Genomic DNA, 21,520 nt, shown 5'->3' with positions numbered 1-21,520 from the left:
TAGGGCTAAATGGGTTAATCCATTTAGGCCTAGAATTATTGAATGCTTTAACTATTGAAAAATAGTTAAAGTGGTTCAATTCTAAAGACACAGACTTGCGTTCAGGTCTAAATGGGTTTTTAAAAAAAAATATTTCAAAAGGTAAAATTATAAATATAATACTGTAGCCACTCTTGTACAGCAATACTCTGCCAGTTGCATGCATTCAAATGTGTGTTCTTGTAACTCCACAGGCTTTCCGTACCTATTACTCTCACGGCCTGATCTCAAGTAACATCAGCGACAGCAGGTATCCCTCCTACTTCACAATCTTCCACATCTTTTAAGATAATTGTATTGTATTATTACAGTATATAAAAGGTGTATATGAACATATGGACATTTTGAATGAATCCCTTTTTTAATACTATCATTTTCCTGTGTGATTTGTGTCAGTAAAAGTCGTCAGCCCTACGTGTTGTTTGGAAACCATTCCTCCATGGAGAGTCTGAAGAGCTACTCCTTCAACTTCCCTTCTGAGAGCCACCAGATCCGCAGCACCGGGCCTCAGGGTTCCATCGCCAGACACATGGTATCACAATCACTTCAACCACTTACTGTATATTAGGGCATTCACCAAATATTCGAATATTCGAATATCAAAGTCACTATTCGACGTTGTTCACAGAAATCGAATATTCGCTTATTATTATTATTATAATTTTTTGTTTTGTCTTTAAAAATACTGTATATATATTTCTTCATGGTTTATAAAGCTTTGCTAGATAGGAAGTCCCTGACAAGCACTTGGAATTGTAGGTATTACATTTAATGTGACTCGGTTCCACAGATAAATATTGTGAAAATAGCAGATCTACATGCTCACAACGCCTCGCAACACAAGGCGTTGTGAGCATGTTGATCTGCTATTTTCACAATGTTCGCCTCTTGCTTACTTAATATTTGACAGTTTGGCCAGTCCTGTCGAATATTCGACTATTCGAATACTTTGAGGTTGAATAATTCGAATACTAAAAATCGCTATTCGTGAATGCCCTACATGGTATCACAATCACTTCAACCACTGTATAACCTTATATCAAGGGTCTTCAACGTTTTCAGTCTAAGGACCCCTTAGCAGAGAGAGATTAAGCAGGGACCCCCTCTATATATTGTATAAATGTGTGTTGGACATTCTCATCGTTTTCACAGATAGATTCATAGACCTTGACACTTAACCACTTAAAATCTTTGATAATTAGTAAACTTGACCTTTCACTCTATATTCTTTTTCCCCTCTACACCAGACCTATTTGCCAAAAATAGCCGATCTACAAGCAATAGCAGATCTACAAGCTCTCAGTGCCTTGCGCTGCGAGGTGTTGAGAGCTTGTAGATCTGCTATTTTTTGGCTAAAGTTCTCCTCAGAGTATAGGGATGCGAGGGTTCAAGTTGTTCATTTAAAATAAGGATCCTATCACACAAGGATTTGGCGGCCCACCTGTAGTAACTCTGAGGACCCCCTAGGGGTCCCGGACTCACTGTTGAAGAGCCCTGTCCTATATTATTCGTCGACCAGGGTCCCCCAGGGTCTCCAATCTCCATCCATACGTAGTCCCCTCCTTTTTCTTTTCTCCCTCAGCACCAAATCTTTTCACCAAAAATACTCGATCTACAAGCTCAAAAAACATCAAAACACAACGTGTTGTGAGCTTGTAGATCTACTATTTTTGGTGAATGTTTGCCTGTTTTCTGCAAATTTTCTAAACTCAGTCATACATTTTACTGCACTGTCTGCCCTTTTAAATAAAAAAACATATGATTGACTTGACACTTCAGTGCATCATTGTAGTGTTGAAAATGTTTCGGTGGTATGTTTTTATAACACATACACTTACACCACATTTAATATGTTGATGTCAATTTAATAAAAAATTCATTTATAACTAAGCTTAGTTTTCATCCGTATAAACAGCGTTTGCAACGGTCGGTCACCCGAGATTCATAGCATTCTTGTCACTTAATCCCTGTTGTCCTTTTAGTTTAGATGTTATTTCTCATATCTTGCTGTCTTGGGGACAGGTTTGAAAAGCGCTTACTCTCACTGTCCTACAGATTCTGCAGTGTGTCTCAGCCAGAGGACCTTTGGCCTGCTCCAGGACCTATTTCTTTGGGACCACTCACACCCCATACCTTGGTGAGTGTTCAACATATTTCTTTGGGACCACTCACACCCAGGGACGTGCTGGGCCCCTGATTCAGCCTGGGAAAAAGAGTTGGAGAGGCCCTCATTTTTTTGTTTTTTTTTATATATTTCGTCGTTGTCGGGTATGTCCAAAACCGTTTGTTTTGTATTTATCATTTTAAAAATGATTCAAACTAGTGAAAACAGCTGATCTACAAGCACACAACGCCTCGCACCGCGAGGCGTTGTGTGCTTGTAGATCTGCTGTTTTCACTACTTTTGTGCGACGGCCTTGTATGATGAAGCAGGGCTATACTTTGTGAAAGAAGGTACACATTTGAAACTTGGAGATAGGAGGTTTCTGCCCGACAGTGACGATTTACTTTGTTGGTCGCCCAGCCCCCAAAATGGAACGAAGGCCGACATTTTAATTTAATTTTTTTCCTAATGGCCGGCCTGGACCGGCCGGGAATGAACTGGCCGTTCGGGAGTTGTCCCGCTTTTCCCAATGGCCAGCACGTCCCTGCTCAGTGCTCACACCCCATACCTTGGTGAGTGTTCAACATGACTTTGCACAATCATCACGTGCAAATATAGACACATACACAAGCTATTTGTGAAGCCGACACAATGTCGCTATACAGTACCAGTTCATGTTACACACAGCTATTCATTCTCACCATTTCACAGTCTGTTGACAGCATACTGCATTCTTTTTGTGGGCTGTATTCTAGCAGCATACATGACAGGCTGCTCGTTTGGATTTGTTTCAACAACGAACTATATGTTTGGCTAGGATTCTACTGGGGCACAACTGTGTACCCAGCTTGTTCTCTCATGTCTTTTAATATTAGTATATTTGCTGTTTTTGTTAAAGCCGTCATCTGTTTACACGGCCCGCGAGAGCGTCGCGCCGCCGATATTTACCATCCACTCCAATGCAATCCAGGATCTTTAGAGCTCATTTTCTCTGTTTTTTTCTCCCATGCATGAGGTGTGCAAGGTTTAATCATGGCTAAATTGCCGAAAATAGGGCTTCTAAAATGCTTGGTAGCCAATAGCTAACTTCAAGCTAACTTCATCCTCTTCCTGCACATGCACAAAGGAAAGTGTTCAGGCAAGTCATGGCTGCAGGGCTTGTGCATATACCAGCACTTGTTTATGTAGCATTCTCTGGTCATTGGGCGCCCTCTAGTGGTGAAAAGGTGGCACTCAAAGAGTTAAAATTGTCACAAAAAAACAATACTAAAACAATACTTGAATGTGTGCTTATATTATCATCCCTTTACCCAAATACAGCTCAAGTGGATTTAAAAGGTTTTTTTGACCATTAACACATTCCAAGCCACGGGGAGCCCCTTAATATTAAAACCGTAATATATCGGACTTCTGAGGGGAGGGGGGGGGGGGGGGGGGGTCGCAGCCGCTCGTCTTTTCCCGTACTGTGTCATTAAAACCGAAATAAATTATTTTTATCCGAAAATCGGCGATCGTCTAACCTTCCCTAGTCACCACTCGTGCATCGATAGCTCATGGCTGCTCTCTCTGACATGAAGCAGAAGTGACGTCAGCTCCTTTCCTTCTCCAAGGCACCTTCCACCCATCCGTTTACTGTCTGTACACGAGTGCTTCTACCGCAGCCGTGCTGGGGGCTATGCTAGCGAAACTTTTCAGTTCTACTCTTGAGTCACACGTGGATTATTTGAGGGGACATTTACGTGAACGGATCGCGCGCGCGAAACGCACGGGGACATGATGCGTCAGCCGAATCTCCCACTCTAAGCCAATGCAGATTGAGAATTTCACTGGGAACTGGGGTGAGTAAAACAACCCGGATCGCGGCATGATAATGGGGGATGAAGACCACGTGATATAGCGCTGGATGTCTGGTAAAATGAATGCGGTTCAGATCATAATATAATAATAGAAATTTCACGGCTAATCTACCAACAACCATTCTATTTCGGACGGCAAAGAGTTAATGTGGAGGTCTTCCCGACTCCGTCTGACTTTGTCATTCGAATATGTATAAAACCCACACACAGGCATAAAGGGTGTTCAGTAGCACTGATTTATAAAAATCGCACCTGTGCTCAAACAAGACACGCGTACATATCTCCTTGTATGAGCCGTTCTGTCTGTGACGTTAGTCATCTCCATACATGGAGTTCCGTGTTCATTCCGTGCACCTACACACAAAGCCAGACGTAGGAGCGGTTAGCACCGCTAAACAAAAAACGAATATACAATGTCTCCACGATATGCCTTTTCAGAGATATCGTATATATCGTGATACAATGAAGGGAGCCTTATTTAAAAAATCCTGTTGAATTGTTAATACAGAGATTAATTGCAGAATTTAATTTTAACCTGCATTTTGGTCTAAATCAGTAGTTCTCAAACTTTACAAAGTCAAGGTCTCCCTTGGAAGGGTCAATTTAGACCTCCAAAAGGACCCCACATTGAGGACCACTGGTCTAAATGGTCTGTTACTCCTTTTTCTTTTAGTTTTTTCTTACCGTGTACTGTAGGTGGTTGTACTGTTAAGTAACTTGAAAAATAACCATAAAAACCAACACGAAAAAGAATCGTGATAAGATCGTGTATCGTGATACAGTTTGGGAAAATATTGTGATATTGTGATATCGCCCCCCCCCCCCTAGCTGGTTTCTGCCTGACAACGACAATATATTATGTTTGTTGTTTACTTAATGGTGCAGGTTTGCTTACAGTGCTTTTGTTGGTTCCCCTTCTAGGTAATCACGATGTGCAGCAGAAGAAAACAGAGCTGCTGTGAGTGATAACATAATGGTCTTAACCCATTTAGGCCTAGAATTTTTGAATGCTTTAACTAGTGAAAAATAGCAGATATACAAGCTCACAGCGCGGCACCGAGTGCCGCGCTGCGAGCTTGTAGATCTGCTATTTTTTTAAAAAGTCATGAAAATCTTTGAATATATGTATTTTTGAAAACGGACATTTGTAACTCAAATTTTGCTTCTGGGAGGGTCCCTGGAACTAAATATTTGGAGATGTGGGTTTCCGTGGCCAAATACATATAGTTTTGGGGGTCCTTCACATGAAAAAGTTTGAGCCCCACTGACATAGAAACATAGGTTTTTCCAAAAAAGTTTAGAAGGATCTTTGAATATTTTGACCCGATTCTATAAATGTCTTCTAAATCCTTCTTCTAAATCAGTGGTTCTCAAACTTATTCATGTCAAGGACCCACAGAATTATAGGTATTTGGCCACGGACCCCCCCCCCCCCCATCTCAAAATATGTTGTTCCAGGGACCCCCAGTAGCAAAGATTTGAGTTACAAAAGTTTGCTTTGAAAATCATATATTCAAAGATGTGCACAAATTTTCATGATTTTTCAGAAATAGCAGATCTACAAGCTTGCAGCGCTGTGAGCTTGTATATCTGCTATTTTTCACTAGTTAAAGCATAAAATAATGCCTAATATAATGTGTACCCGGTCTAAACATGTTAAATCTCATAATTGACATATTATTCCAGAATAACCACACAGTGCCCGGTGTTAAATATTTATGAGCTCCCGTCTGTTTTTTCACAGCCTTCTGTCACAGATTTATTCAGCTGCTGTCCAAGCTGTCCTGGCTGGAATTAAGTGCTTCTCTTGCAACTCCAGCGCTACCAAGGTAAGAATGTCAGCAGTGCATATTTTAAAGATGCAGTGCCATGGTTTTGTAACCTTTTTTTTTTTTTCTTTTTTTTTTTTTACATTTGTATAAGGACTTGACATTACTGCTCGTCTAGACCAGTGGTTCTCAACCTTTTCAGGCCGCGACCCCCAAATCAATCATATTTTAAACTGGGTACCCCCCCAACACACACACACACACCCTGACGAGCACTAAGAGTTGAGGCATTACATTTGATCTAGAGGTATTAAAACGTGCTTAAATTGTCACTTTAGAAATACTTCAGATACTTCTATATTAACCCATTCAGGCCGGGAACACATTTTGCTGTTTGGGAGGGGCTTACAGTACATGTACAGTATGTAGCAACATATTTGTTTTGTAGGCTAATTTCTGATTTAGCCCTATTCTATAGGTTAGGCCTAAATGGGTTAACTTTATTTTGGTTTGTTTACTGCTGAGTGAGGAAAACAATATTGCACATTAAGTCAATCATCTGGCCTCCTCTATGACTCACCGATCTAACAACATACTTTGAACAGGTGCATGCATGTGCATTCTGAACAAATGTGTGTGTAAGGCAGCATAATATTAATCATAATGTATTTCATCAAATTGGGCTTTTGAGCGGCGCCCGCTGGCCTACTGGTCCAGGCGCATACCACTTAGGCATGGATGCCTGGCAGCGTCGCTGGTTCCATTCCCGATCCAGACGACCTTTGCCGTGTGCCACTCCCCATCTCTCCCCCCATTTCCTGTCAGTAAAAAATTGGCTTTTGATTTGAGAAGTAACATTACGGCGTATCTGAGATTAAAATATGCCGCCACTCCAGTAGCCTGGCCAGTGGCTACCCAAGGTTGGCCTTGCAGTTTCGCCTCTTTACACTGAAAGGACTCTTTTGGATCTTGGGTGTGGAAATACCTCTTCATGTTGTAAACGCCTGTGTTGAAATGAATGTTCTTAGCCAGTAGACTTAGACACTTGCGGTCGAGGTCACCGATACTTGTGGACGCGTCAGGTGTGTGGTAGATGGATCTTACTGTAAGGGCAACCATCCACCATCGCAGGGCTGTTGAGAGCCAATGTTCCATGTTGTAGCGACAGAGTAAACACTTTGACGGAGCAAGTGAAATTTATGAGGGAAGGCGAAAGGGATTGTGATCAGTATGGCTCGTGTGCCCAGGCACGCACACAGGCGTGCGCGTGCCGTGCACACACACGGCAAGCGCTCTCTGTTCCCCTGGAAATACTAAGTATTCTTGATTGTTTTTTTACTGAAATAATAACTGAAAAAAACTGAAAATGATTATCCTAAATTTCTACAAACCTCTGTCACCAAAACCTGTCCTCAAAATGTCTCCGGTTCTCCTCAGTGGCTGATGCAAGTGATCTGAATTCTCCTACAGGCTTTGATCATTAGCATATCGTCGTTGTCGGGTGAAAACCTTGTATGTCCAAAACCGTTCGTTTTGCGTTTATCATTTTAAAAATGATGCAAACTAGTGAAAACAGCCGATCTACAAGCACACAACGCCTCGCGCCGCGAGGCGTTGTGTGCTTGTAGATCTGCTGTTTCCACTACCTTTGTGCGACCGCCTTGTACGATAAAGCAGGGCTTTGCTTTGCGAAATAACAGACAAATTTGTAACTTGGAGATACGAGGTTTCCACCCGACAATGACGATATGCACAAAATAACGACGCCCGTTTATTAGCGTTTATTAGCTTTTTTTTTTTTGTCAACACTGGAAATTCGGACTGAGTTTAGCCTATGGGACCTATCGTCACCATGGTTACAGCCCCGCAAGCTATGGCATGACTGCTGCCCAGCTGCTGCCGAGTGCCGACCACCGACACACAGAGAACGTTAGCCTACAAACCTATTAGGACTTTTCATTATTCAGCCACAAACACTGCGTTTTTTATGAGCAGGACGTCGGGACTAGTTATTATTATTTCTATTCATTTATTTTGTCGCAAAATTTGTTTACCACTTTCACGAAATCATCTGGCGATCCCTCCAAATTATTTGGCGACACCTCGGAGGTCGAGGCCCCCAGCTGGAGAACCACCGCTATTATAGTGTGTGATGTGATGTCTGGCCTGTGTAAATAAAAAAATAAAAAAAGTTTCACATTGTAAAGCTGCAAGCCACTCTGGCAAATAGGAAGAAAATGTACACTAGGGAAAGGATGATAGACCATTTCATGTCAAGATTATTGTGACCAAAGAAGTAGCGATTTACGATATTGCGATAATCAAACTATCCCCAACATCCATTATCCTGGGGCGGAACATTTGCAAAAAAATAGCAAACCTCGCGTTGTGAGTTTGTCGATCGGCTATTTTTTGGCAAAGAGATTTGGTACAGGGTGAGAAAAAAGACTGTATCAAGTACGTTATTTCCAGGTCCGTTTGACCAATTGTAGAGGGTTTAAGTGGTACCGGATTTGCAAAATAAAAGGTGAATTGATCCCAGCGCATGACGGAGGATAATTTCACGATTATTGTGAGTGATTTGTATCACAATAAACATAATAACGATTATCGACCCATCCCTAATGTACACCTGATTTATCAGGAGGACCACGTTGACTTTTTGGTATTTGTACTGTGATGTGCTTTCTTATATTCATTTCACTAAATGCTAATTATTTTCTTTTTCTTTTAGGCAAAGGATGTCGCAGAACACACTTTTCTGGTAGCCTTGGACACTGTGAACCTAACTCAGTACCGCTCTGCACTCAGGTAGTACATCTACCCAGTTGGTTCACGGTTAGATTTGATTAGAATATATAAATGTCATTGACATTCTTAGGTTAGTTTGCTCGTACTGTATTCTTCAGGAAATGCATTATTGATGGATGGAGTTTCTGAGTTCCAATGTTCATTGCTTCTGTTGAGCCCAAGTTATGTGAATTTCATATTTCTTTCCTAGATCTAAAATTGAATTCAACATCCAAGCTGTGAATAACATAGGAAGGTAGGCTGCCCTGTCCTCATATTTACTGAATATATCAGTTAACCCATTTAGAACGGATACACATTTTGTGTATCATCATTTTATGCTTTAACTATTGAAAAATAGCAGATATACAAGCTCACAGCGCGGCACCGAGTGCCGCGCTGCGAGCTTGTAGATCTGCTATTTTTGAAAAATCGTGAAAATTAGAATTTTGACACGATTCTATAAGTGTCTTTTGAATCCTTCTAAGGTTTTTTGAAAAACCTATGTTTCTATGTCAGCAATCTGGCCAGCCATCGTTTAAGAAAAGGTCCTTTTCACTTAACTGGAGATCAGTTAGTCTGTTTTTGAGAGACCACTATGTCAGTGGTTCTCAAACCTTTTCATGTGAAGGACCCCCCAAACTGATAATTATTTGGCCACGGACCCGCATCTCAAAACATTTAGTTCCAGGGACCACCCAGAAGCAAAATTTGAGTTACAAACGTTCACTTTGAAAATACATATTATTCAAAGATTTGCACACATTTTCACGACTTTTTCAAAAATAGCAGATCTACAAGCTCGCGGCACTCGGTGCCGCGCTGTGAGCTTGTATTCACGATATTCCTGGCCATTCTATGGAGGCTGCCATTTTCCTTTTACAGAGGGCGCTGGAGCATTTTTAAACATCTTTTCACTTCCTCCCAAGTCGAAGAACAAGAGATCCCAAGGAAGTGACAGGGAATTGTCTGTTGCCAGATATTGCCAGAGACAAGCGGCCAGGTCTATGAATAATAAGCCCAATAGAATTAACTAGGTTCAGTTTTACTACTTTACATTTACATTTGAAAATAGCAGATCAGCAAGCTCACAATGTGTCACATTGTGACACATTGTGAGCTTGTATATTTGCTATTTAAAAAATATAGAGGAAAGAAAAAACGAAAATAATTTGAATATTTTTGAAACATTTTAACAACACAAATCTGTGTGGCGGTCCCTGGCACCACATATTTTCAGATGGGGGTCTGCGACTGTGGACAAATCTGTTAATCTGGGGTCCTTGATATGAAAAGATTTGGGAACCACTGGTTTAAAAAATATTAGAAAGTAAGCCCAATAAACAACGACACCAATTGCTTATTATAAGCAGACATGGCAACACCGGTTCATTCAGAGCCAAGAGCCCAGAGCGCCTCTACTGACACTTTAATGCAAGGACACAGGAAACCAAATGATGTTTTTTATTTTCTTTCAGGATATGAACAGGAAGCCGGGGGCGGGGCCAGGAATATCGTGAATATCTGCTATTTTTCACTGGTTAAAGCATTCAATAATTCTAGGCCTAAATGGGTTAATATGCAATTCAAATGTGTACCATTTGCCTTGCTGCTCATGCTGTGTTCTCTTTCAGATTCGTTCCCCTCAGCGACAAAGAAAGCCGCAATGTAGTCAAGACTGTGAGTGCAAGTTAATTTCATTTTTATTTCAGGAATTTTTAACCCATTTAGGCCTAGGATTATTGACTGCTTTAACTACTGAAAAATAGCAGATATACAAGCTCACAGCGCGGCACCGAGTGCCGCGCTGCGAGCTTGTAGATCTGCTATTTTTGAAAAATCACGATTTTTTTTTTTTGCAAGTCTTTGAATATATCTACTTAAAAGCTAACATTTGTAACTGTAATATTTGCTTCTGGGTGGTCCCTGGAACAACATATTTTGAGATGGGGGTCCGTGGACAAATACCTGTAATTTTGGGGGTCCTCGACATGAAAAAGTTTGAGAACAGCATGATTTAGAAGAAGGATTTGGAAGTCGGGTCAAAGATCGGGTCAAATATATTCAAAGACTTGCACTCATTTTCACGATTTTTCAAAAATAGCAGATCTACAAGCTCGCAGCGCGGCACTCGGTGCCGCGCTGTGAGCTTGTATATCTGCTATTTTTCAATAGTTAAAGCATAAAATAATGGTTAAAGTGGTTCAAATCTAACGCGACTCGGGCGCGTTCCAGGTATTTGAGAGTTAATAGTGTCCGGGTAGCTCAGTCGGTAGGTACTAGGGGTGTAACGATAGTAACTGAATCGATTGATCTACTATATCGTTTGCAAAAGCAAAATATCGTACCGTTTTGGCTTTGTATCGTGTCGTTATAAAATGCAGATAATCGGTATCGAATTGTTTTATTTGTGCCTCGTATTTGGCAATTTTAAGAGGGAAAATTAAAAAGAGGGGTCTAATTACCTTTCCATTCCATATAGCTACTCTTGGTCTATCGATAAATGTGTGTAAATTAAATATAATGTCCATGTATTTGCTTGATAATGACAGAATAATAGATCTTTTACACATTTTACACAGATTTAATTTCTTTGCTAAATACTTACTATATCGATTTGAAATCATTGAATCGTATCATATGGTATCGTTAACCATGTATCATGGTGCGTATCGTATCGCTGTTAAAATGTATTGTTACACCCCTAGTCGGTACCTTTGGACCTCAAGGTCAAATTGCATTTTTGTCTCTCCAAGGCCTCCATGACAGTGCACGACATCCCCGACCTGCAGTGGGGCAGGGGGGACCTGGGATCTGTAGTTTTCTCTGAGTCCTTCCTGGAGTCCACCATCAACATTCAGCAGAAAGGTAAGACCATAATTACTTCAGATCAGATTGAAATACCTCTTTATTGATTCCCCCAACAGGGACATTGATTTACCTAATCAGAAGCGTGTCACAGTTAACAAAATATGTAGAAGTCATCAGAAACCACAGAGGAGTGGAGTGAAAAAATAGCCTTCACCCTATTCCAGGGATCACATTTCTAGCTCATTTCAATATTTGTCATTGTTTGCAGTGGTGTCGCACCAAATTCTGGGCCCTGGGTACAAGGAACGCATTATTATGTATTCTTTTGTGCTTTAACCATTGAAAAGCATTTTTGAAAAATCGTGAATATTTTTGCAAGTCTTTGAATATTTCAAATCCTTCTAAGGTGTTTTGAAAAATCTATGTTTTCTATGTCAGTGGTGCTCAAACCTTTTCAAAATGATATGTATTTGGCCACGGACCCCCACCTCAAAATATTTCGTTCCAGGGACCCCCCCAGAAGCAAAATTTGAGTTACAAATGTTCGCTTAAAAAATACATACAGATTTGTACACATTTTCACGACTTATCAAAAATAGCAGATCTACAAGCTCGCAGCGCGGCACTCGGTGCCACGCTGTGGGCTTGTATATCTGCTACTTTTCAATGGCTAAAGTATAAAATAATTAAGGCCCCTCCACCTCGGGCCCTAGTAACCCAGTCCCACTCCCCCCCCCCCCCCTTGTGACGCCCCTGTTTGTCATTGTGTGTGTCATGTATTCTTGCCAAATAAGTTCTGTGGTTCTCCTGTAGATGGCAGTGTGTCCTCAGATAGCTGCTTCTCCATCCTGACCACCACAGTGCCACGCTATGCTTGCTGGCTGGTATGTATGCTACTGAAAACAGCCCTGTATCTGTTCATAATTTATTCTGTGAGAAAACCGTCACACTAGAAATTACACACAGGAAACACTGTGTTCTTTAAAATGCGCCTGAATAATCCAGTAAGGGATGGGCTGTGTGGAGGCAGCCAGACACGAAAATAAATATTAAATAAATGATTCATTCATTCATACACTCTGTAATGACTTGGACGTCATTATTCTGCATTTGGGGATGGCAACTTTCACATTTATATTATACCTACAAATATGCATTATCATTTTGAATGGTGAAGGAAGGTCCTTGAGACCAAGAAGTCACAATTTCTCAATTAATAAATAAGGGAAGGAGCGCTCCCTTCCCCATGACCTCACTACTGTACCTATCTATGATATCTTGTTTAAAGCACAAACCTTTTATTCCTTGCTCTTCTTTGTAGATGGAATCTGATGTGAAGCAGTCAGAACAAGCCCAGCTTCTTATAAAGGTATGTTTTATAAAAAGCAACACAACAACTTTAGTGCATGGTTGGTTCTTCCAGTAGTTGGCAGGACGCTCATGGCCTTAATGTTTCTAAGCAGAAAGAGGAAGCCACCTGTTTGGGAAGCGTGCTGACTATACCAGACGTTGCTTATGTCTTCTCCAACAGCCAGCTCTCCACTCCAGAGGAAGGTAACACTATATCCCTTTATCCTTATTTTATGCAAGGCAAGTAGTTTTTCATTTTCTTTATAATTTGCATTAATTTGTTCCTTTGCCAACTATTGCTTTTCCAGGGAAGATCAGCTTCTTCTCCGAGGGACTCCTGTTTGTCCATCCTCAGTACGGAAGCATCACCTTATCCAAGGATCACATCAGAAACATCAAGTTCTACGATGAGGTAGGTTTGTTATAAAATCACATTATGAGGACTTTGCGCCTTTGCTTAGGAATCTATTGACCTCCACGTAAACGACAACAATGATGACAGCGTCCTTTCACTGCCCTTGTACTTGTTCGTGACTTCTGTTTGATGTGTTGATACCATCTAGGACTCCAGTGTTCATGTTCATGACTTATATTTATATCTGTTGATACCATCTAGGCAGGGGTGCCGCACCAAATTCTGGGCCCTGGGTTCAAGGATTCACTGTGGCCCCCCATGAATGTTTGTTCCCTTTTGGACTTTAACTCTTGGAAAAATAGCAGATATACAAGCTCACAGCGCGGCACTGAACATTTTTTACAAGTCTTTGAATATTTCAAATCCTTCTAAGGTGTTTTGAAAAATCTATGTTTTCTATGTCACCTCACAGCATTTGTACGCATTATTTTGTGCATTATTATTACGCATTATTTTGTGCTTTAACTATTGAACAATAGCAGATATAGTTCACAGCGAGCTTGTAGGTCTGCTATTTGGGGAAAAAAATCATGAAAATTTGTCTTTGAATATTTTTGACACAATTCTATAAATGTCTTCTAAATCCTTCTAAGGTTTTTTGAAAAACCTATGTTTCTATTTCAGTGGTGCTCAAACCTTTTCACGTGAAGGACCCCCAAAATGATATGTATTTGGCCACGGTCCCCCATCTCAAAATATTTAGTTCCAGGGACCCGCTCCCCCCAGAAGCAACATTTGAGTTACAAATGTTCGCTTAAAAAATACATACATTCAAAGATTTGCACACATTTTCACGACTTTTCAAAAATAGCAGATCTACAAGCTCGCAGCGCGGCACTCGGTGCCGCGCTGTGAGCTTGTACATCTGCTATTTTTCAATAGCTAAAGTATAAAATAATTAAGGCCCCCTCCACCTTGGGCCCTAGTAACTCAGACCCACTTTTCTCCCCTTTGTGACGCCCTTGACCATCTAGGACTCCAGTGCAGTGACCTCTCTGTTTGTGGAGTATGACGGCAGTCTGCTCTCTCATCTCCCCTTCCCTCTGCACTGCCCCGACCAGTGTCTGGTCTTCGCTCTTCAGCCCAAATCCAAGAGCCACAAGGCTTTCTACTCCAAGGTAAGCCTTCTCAAGCTAATCTCAGGGATTTAAGTTGCACCAGTGAAATCCAAAAGTATGCATTTAAAGGGAACCTTTACCGAACTTTGAACATAAATCTACATTTTCTGAAGTGAGATCATAATAAGACACTATAGCAGGGGTCTTCAACAGGGGGTCCTCAGAGTTACTACAGGGGGTCCTCCAAATCTTCCAATCCTTTTTTATATTAACAACTTGAACCCTAATGTCCTCATCCTGAGAAATTTAGACAAAAATAGCAGATCTTCAAGCTCACAACGCCTCAGCTATTTTCTTCAAAGAGGTTTGGTGTAGAGGGGAAAAAGAGTAGACAAAGTTCAAATGTATTAAGTATTGACGGTTCAAGTGGTTAAATATATATAAATATATATATTAAATATACACTGATGATTGTGCTGTCAAATGATTAAACTATATGGAATCTATGAAAAGGGTGTGGGGGTCCCTGCTTCATCTCTCTCAACCCAAGGGGTCTGAAAATGTTGAAGACCCATGCACTATAGGGCTATAGTGTGGCAAAAGATACATTATGTATTTATTGTATTCCTCTGCAAAGAAACTTTGCACCAAAGGCGAGTTTGACGTAATTTATGTGTGTACTCCATAACAATACTTGGATTTGAAAGTATTTTTATTGTATTTTAAATGTACTAGACTGGGAACGATGCATGCAAGCCGAGAATGATGCAGGAAGGCCCATATATGGGATTTAGGTTCAAAATCAGTAAAGTATTCTAACAAGTGTTTTAACTTTGAGAGTGTACAAATGTAAAGGTCCATTTGGTTACATTTTTACACACTGGTCTACGTTACAATGGATACATTTATATTGAGTATTTCACTGTCTAAGTATGAAAGTATTACTCTGAAAAGTGATAGAGAATAGTTACTGGTCTAATATGGTGATTTCTCCATAGGATCCAGTATGATAAAACAGTTTTTGTTTGGTGTATATGATTGAACAATATGTATGCTTTTTAAGTATGTTAATTAACTTTTATGTTTCAACGAACGTCACAATTTGTTAATGCGGAGATGTAAATATTTCAAATTAAGAAATCAAAAACACATTGAAGTTTACACTCCAGTTTGCTCCAGTTGTGTGAAGATACTAATCCCTGCTTCCAGGTGTTGTCAGTGTGGCAAAGCTGTGAATCTGGACTAAGCCTGCAGCTTGTGGAACAAGAACAATTGACTTGGGACCAGAGAAGCATGTAAGAGGCTTCTCTATTTAACACTTATACACTGTGCTCATTCCAACACTGCTGCATGCCCATGGAGAAGTGCTTTGCTTCCTGTCTAATGTGGTTTTCTGCAGAAATGTATTGCCAATATTTGTAAATTATTAATACTTCTTGCATTTAGCATGAGTTTTCAAAGTCTGCTACAGTGGTTCCCTTCAAAACTCAGACAACACCCCAACTTTCTATGACATTGCTATTAATGAGAGACAAAATACAGCACACTCACTTTAACTACTAAAATTCAGGAAATTCATTACGTGAACATCAGTCTTGAAATATTAATAATCATTATCACACTGAAATGCAGATAACAATTTATACTACTAATTGTGAGTCCTGTTTCATCTTCCTCCATGCTTGAAAGTCTTATCTGCGTCAGCCAGGTTTGTGTAAGAGAGAGAGAGAGAGAGAGAGAGAGAGAGAGAGAGAGAAAAAGAGAAAGAGAGCAAGCGAGTGACGTCAGGTCTACCAAGGTCTCTTCCTCATGAACAGACAAAATACATCACTTCAAACTGATAATTAAAGTAACACTTTTCTACGCTACTGGTGCTACTGCCAAGTTTAAGTTTACATAGGCCTACACGAATGAGAGCAAGAGTGCAGTAGGAGAGCAGAATTAAAGAAACGGAAATGAAGTGCTCCTCATTTAATTTTCCCCAGCCAGCTGTCACTTTAACCCTCACACTTCTCCACACCTCCCCTTCATTTGGCACCTCAACAGGGAGGCACACCTCACACATCAAAAACCCCAGCATTTACAGTAGGCTATACAGTATATTAGAGTCTGGACGATATTGACAATTATTCAACTTTTGACAAAATAGCAGCCAGAACATCGTTAATTGCTTGACTAGGACCTACCAAAATCGGGATCGGCATCCAAAAATAATATGTCAACTGTCCGGCTGTAATGTTTGTGGGAGGGTTTTAGTTTAATGTGGGAAGAGTAAATGCTCAATGTGAACAACATTTTAATAAAGTATTTTAACTGTTTCTTCAGGCACTCACGACTTCAGAAGCTGCATGACAGTCAGGAGCCTCCGGTGGCCAAACGCAGAGGCAGCCTAAAGACCTCCTATTCCCAGCTACCAGAGCAGGACATGTCAGTACACGCTGTCTTACCACATCTTATAGCTATTAAGTGCAAATAATGCATTGATACAGGTCAGCCACCCATTCTACAAAGTAATTTCCTTTCTATTTAGCAACCTTCTGCTAGTAAATTGCTCCTGTGAATAGAAAAAACACTTGGAATTCATCACATAACTTTATTCCATGAAATAAAAACTAAAAAAGAAATGCATGAAGGAAGTCCCTCAGACTGCCCCTTACTTTTAGGTGAAAACTATTGGAAGTAATTGGAGTTTATTTGCATGTGTTGCTGCCTCCAGTGGTACTCGGATGTGGATAGACTTGCCGTTTGAAGTGTTTATCTGGCAATTACTGGCTATAAAATCAGAAATAGGAGGACATTACAATATCACTGTTCATATATCAAGATATCAAATCATGATGTGGTACTGGAAGTACTTTTTTTTACTTTTTAAACGTTTTTATCGGGCAATTACCTTCAATAATGTTAAATTGAGTGCAGGTTCAGTATCATTAGAAATGGATAAAGACATGGGTATCCTCATTAGAGACATTTTAAGGCTAGAACAGGTGTTGGAATGCGAAGGAGAGCTGAAGATTTGTGCCCAGAACTAAAACTCTCCTCTTAGCACTAAGGTATTGTGTTGCAGTCGGGCAGAAACCCTGTATGTCCAAGACCGTTCCTTTTTTAATATTATTATTTAAAAAAAGTTTAGAAATAGTGCAAATAGCCAATACCGATATCTGTTATTTTCACTACTTTTGTGGGCACTAATGTATGATGAAGTAGGACATTCATTTATGAAAAAACTATACCTGTCGAATTTAGCGCGCTATTAACTAGTTAACTCACAATCCTTTTAATGCTGATCATTTTTTTAACGTGCGATTAACGCAGCTGATGTTTGAGCCTCGGTGCGCTCCGTAGTATAGAGAGAGAGGAAGCGAATGCGCTGACAACAGTCAGTCAGTGTGTGATGCAGCTAGCAGCAGGGCTAGTCATAGTATGAGACCCCATAACTCTATGTATGAGACAGACAAAACGGCGGAGATTTTTGCAGCAGACAACCACAATATCACCGCTCACGGCGTCGCGCGCATCAAATACCGAAGCGTTGAAATGGCACATCTGCAGACAGCGCGAGCCCCAGACACACACACACGCTCCCAAGAACAGGAGCGCTCCAACTTGTACACGAGCACATAGTAGCCTACGACGTCCTTTATTATACAGTGCTCCCTGCCTCCCCAGACTTCCGCACCAACACGTGACCACCAAATGCTTGCAACAACGGCCAGAGAACCCACATAGCAAACAGGTTTGGGCCGTGTTATGGCCCAAATCCGGCTGAAATCCGGCAAGTCTGGCTGACTATGGCTTGTGTGCCACACATCTCCAACGAGCCATCAGTGTCTTTAGTACACTCTACATCATAACAGCTGGGTTTCTCATAGTGAACTAGGGTGCCCAATAACACCAGTCCAGGGTGCCTCAGAATACTTTGATAATATTTAGAATGTATCAATATTACTTCAGTTAAACCAATTCAGACCCTCTAATGCCTCATGCTTGCTTTGTAAAACACCCCTGAGTTGCACTGTACTTGAATTATATTTATACACCAACTCTCTTCACCAAAAATAGCCGATCTTCAAGCTCTTGTAGCATCTTGTAATGAGCTTTTAAATCTGCTACTTTTGGTGAATATCCCCTTAGAATAGGGATGCTGAGGTTTAGTGATTGAATGCCAAGTTTATTTTAAATCTGTCCTAATGAAAGATTTAAGGGAGCACTCAAAAGTGTGCAAAATCATGTTCTTTATTCTCAGTTAAATAAAGTGCAAGCTTTTGGTCATAGACCTTCTTCAGGCATGCAGCACCTCGATGAGCGGTGGTCCTTTCACTATTAATCTGTCCTAATGGAAGCAGATATTTTCTCAATATGTTTCTCAGTTTGTTAGGCCTATTATGGACAGTATTTGTTATTATTCCAAATAATAATAAATATGCTGTATTTGCATAAAGCAAGTAGGCTATTTGTCTACTCCCATGTTGATATGAGTATTAATATCTGTTTAAGGTAGATTTAGAACAAATGCAAAATATGCGATTAATTGCGATTAATCGTGCGATTAACTATGGACAATCGTGCGATTAATGGGATTACAATTTTTAATCGACTGACAGCCCTAGAAAAAACATAAAAAAGTTGAAACATGGATGTATGCCTGACGATGTGTACCTATGTTAACCCATTCCAATGTTAACCCATTCCAAGTCTTTGTCGCTTTAGATTTTAACCACTTTAACCATAATTCTTTGCTTTAACTATTGAAAAATAGCAGATCTACAAGCTCACAGTGCGGCACCGAGTGCCACATTGCGAGCTTGTAGATCTGCTATTTCTTTTTAAAGTCTTTTTACCAGATTCTATAAATGTCTTTTAAATGCTTCTTCTAAATCAGTTGTTCTCAAACCTTTTCATGTCAAGGACCCCCAGAATTATAGGTATTTGGCCGTGGACCCCCCATCTTAAAATGTCTTGTTCCAGGGACCCCCAGTAGCAAAGATTTGAGTTAGAAAAGTTTGCTTTGAAAATCATATATTAAAAGATGTGCACACATTTTCATGATTTTTTAAAAATAGCAGATCTACAAGCTCACAGCGCGGCACTCGGTGCCGCGCTGTGAGCTTGTATATCTTCTATTTTTCAATAGCTAAAGTATAAAATAATTAATGGGTTTAAGTAAAACTGCTTGTCAACTGCTTTCTCAAGTCATGTATACTACTGTCCTACTCCACCAGGTTCCTTCAGCACTTTGGCCTGAGCAGTGTGGGTCAGGAGCCCATCCTGAATGACCATCTGGGGGCGCTGTTCTCCTCCACAGAGATGAAAAGCCCTCTGACAGCCCAGGGAGACAAGGTGAGCTCACTGGATGAAGGACACACAAACAACTCTACGGGGAAACAGCGGGAAATGCATCTATTTATTTATTTTTTATTTTACCAGTTTCTACAAAGCCGTTTTGTATTTTCTCACTTTCAAGTCATTTCTTGTTTGTGACAAACTTGTTAATGTTGAATACGACTTACTTAATCCTCTTTGTGTCCTGTGGGACAAAAATAAATGGACTGATTACTGCCTTTCTATTTAGCTTTCACTGGCTATATTTGGTAGTAGAGTAGGCAGTAGGGATGGGACGATAATCGTTATTTTCGTTTATCGTGATAAAAACCACTCACAATAATGGTATCGTGGAGATTTAAATTCATCGTGAAATTATCCTCCGTCATGCTCTGGGATCAATTCACCTTTTATTTGCCGAGCTGCATATCCGGTACCATTTAAACCCTCTAGGGTAAAACGGACCTGGAAATAATGTACTTGATACAGTCTTTTTTTTTCACTCTCTACCAAATCTCTTTTCCAAAAAATAGACGATCTACAAGCTTGATCTATGAGCTTGTAGATCTGCAATTTTTTGGAAAAGGTTTCGCCCCAGGATAATGAATGTTGGGGATATTTTGAATATCGTAATCATATCGTAAATCGCTAATGTTTCGGTCACAATAATCGTGACATAACTTAATATCATCCCATCCCCAGTAGGCAGTGCACCTCCCTTGGTATGTTTTCATAAATGACATGGAAGAAAAGCCAACAGGGAGAGACCATGTGGCCATCCTAGTCATGCAGGGATACACACATGGTTCTCTTCACTGCATCATTGACGGACAATTGACCTCTCTGAACAGGTTGTCATCACCATCCTCTCTGGGCTGCCAGGAAACCACAAGAGCAGGCTCTGCAACTACCTGGTACAGCTGAACAAGGAAGGTGGAAGGTAAGAGAGACAAGTCATAAAAAAAAAAGGCGATCAAAACATAGGCTCTATTTTCAACACGCATGTGATATGATGATAGGGGCGGTGATGATAGGGGCGGCAGTGGCTCAGGGGTAGAGAAACAGTCATTCAAACACGGAGGATTCCTGAAGCGTTCCCAGTTCGATCCTGGGCTCCCCCAGAGTTAGTGCAGAAGAGTCCTTGAGCAAGAATCGGAAGCCCTAGTTGCTCCTGGTGAGCATGCAGGTTATGGTTTCCTCCACTATCGGAGTATGAATGTGTGTGTGAATGGGTGAATGTAATGCACAATCTCTGTAAAGTGCCTTGGATAAAGGCACTATATAAATACACCATTTACCACATTATTTATGAGCTAGTAGATCAGGCAATTTTACAATAGGAAACGTTATAACCCGACGGCAGTAACTGTGTTAATTGCGTGCCATAGGTGGGTGGTGTACCAGCCCGGTCCAGACAGCTGCGACGGCTTCTCCGCCTCTCACCTGCAGCACTTCCTGTCCAACTTCCTGGAGAGCCAGCGAGGTGCAGGGGGGAAGCCTCGTCTGATGCTGCTCACTCCTGGGTGAGGAAGGGTCCACTCAATGTCTAGTCTTTAACTATAGAAAAATAGCAGACATACAAGCTCACAGCGCGGCACCGAGTGCCGCGCTGCAAGCTTGTAGATCTGCTATTTTTGAAAAATCGTGAAAATGAGTGCAAGTCTTTGAATATCTTTGACCCGATCTTTGACCCCGACTTCTAAATCCTTCCTCTAAATCATGCTGTACTCAAACCTTTTCATGTCAAGGACCCCCGAAATTACAGGTATTTGGCCGCGGACCCCCCATCTCAAAATATGTTGTTCCAGGTACCACCCAGAAGTAAATATTTAGTTACAAATGTTCGCTTTTAAGTAGATATATTCAAAGACTTCAAAAAAGACTTCAAAATCATGATTTTTCAAAAAATAGCAGATCTACAAGCTCGCAGCGCGGCACTCGGTGCCGCGCTGTGAGCTTGTATATCTGCTATTTTTCAATAGTCTCGTCTAGTCTAGTTATTGTGA

The 21,520-nt window shown here is 40.8% G+C and overlaps 1 protein-coding gene across 1 annotated transcript in view; it reads left to right on the top strand.

The window, feature by feature from the left end:
- dnaaf9 (dynein axonemal assembly factor 9) overlaps positions 1–21,520 on the top strand; it is a 52,744-nt gene that overhangs the window by 8,946 nt on the left and 22,278 nt on the right. Inside the window, exons 9-27 of the mRNA XM_080751426.1 lie at positions 234–289; positions 436–571; positions 2,095–2,176; positions 4,921–4,957; positions 5,744–5,828; positions 8,503–8,579; positions 8,770–8,814; positions 10,193–10,238; positions 11,315–11,426; positions 12,183–12,253; positions 12,691–12,738; positions 12,833–12,923; positions 13,028–13,131; positions 14,109–14,252; positions 15,402–15,487; positions 16,518–16,619; positions 19,415–19,532; positions 20,366–20,454; positions 20,903–21,037. Coding sequence (XP_080607552.1) covers positions 234–289; positions 436–571; positions 2,095–2,176; positions 4,921–4,957; positions 5,744–5,828; positions 8,503–8,579; positions 8,770–8,814; positions 10,193–10,238; positions 11,315–11,426; positions 12,183–12,253; positions 12,691–12,738; positions 12,833–12,923; positions 13,028–13,131; positions 14,109–14,252; positions 15,402–15,487; positions 16,518–16,619; positions 19,415–19,532; positions 20,366–20,454; positions 20,903–21,037 — 1,664 coding nt within the window. The remainder of the gene's footprint in view (positions 1–233; positions 290–435; positions 572–2,094; positions 2,177–4,920; positions 4,958–5,743; positions 5,829–8,502; positions 8,580–8,769; positions 8,815–10,192; positions 10,239–11,314; positions 11,427–12,182; positions 12,254–12,690; positions 12,739–12,832; positions 12,924–13,027; positions 13,132–14,108; positions 14,253–15,401; positions 15,488–16,517; positions 16,620–19,414; positions 19,533–20,365; positions 20,455–20,902; positions 21,038–21,520) is intronic.

The sequence above is a fragment of the Nannobrachium achirus genome, assembly GCF_963921795.1.
Source record: "Nannobrachium achirus genome assembly, chromosome: 20".
Lineage (NCBI taxonomy): Eukaryota > Metazoa > Chordata > Actinopteri > Myctophiformes > Myctophidae > Nannobrachium > Nannobrachium achirus.
Note: the sequence above shows the minus strand (reverse complement) of the source record. Positions and strands in the feature narration are given on the sequence as shown.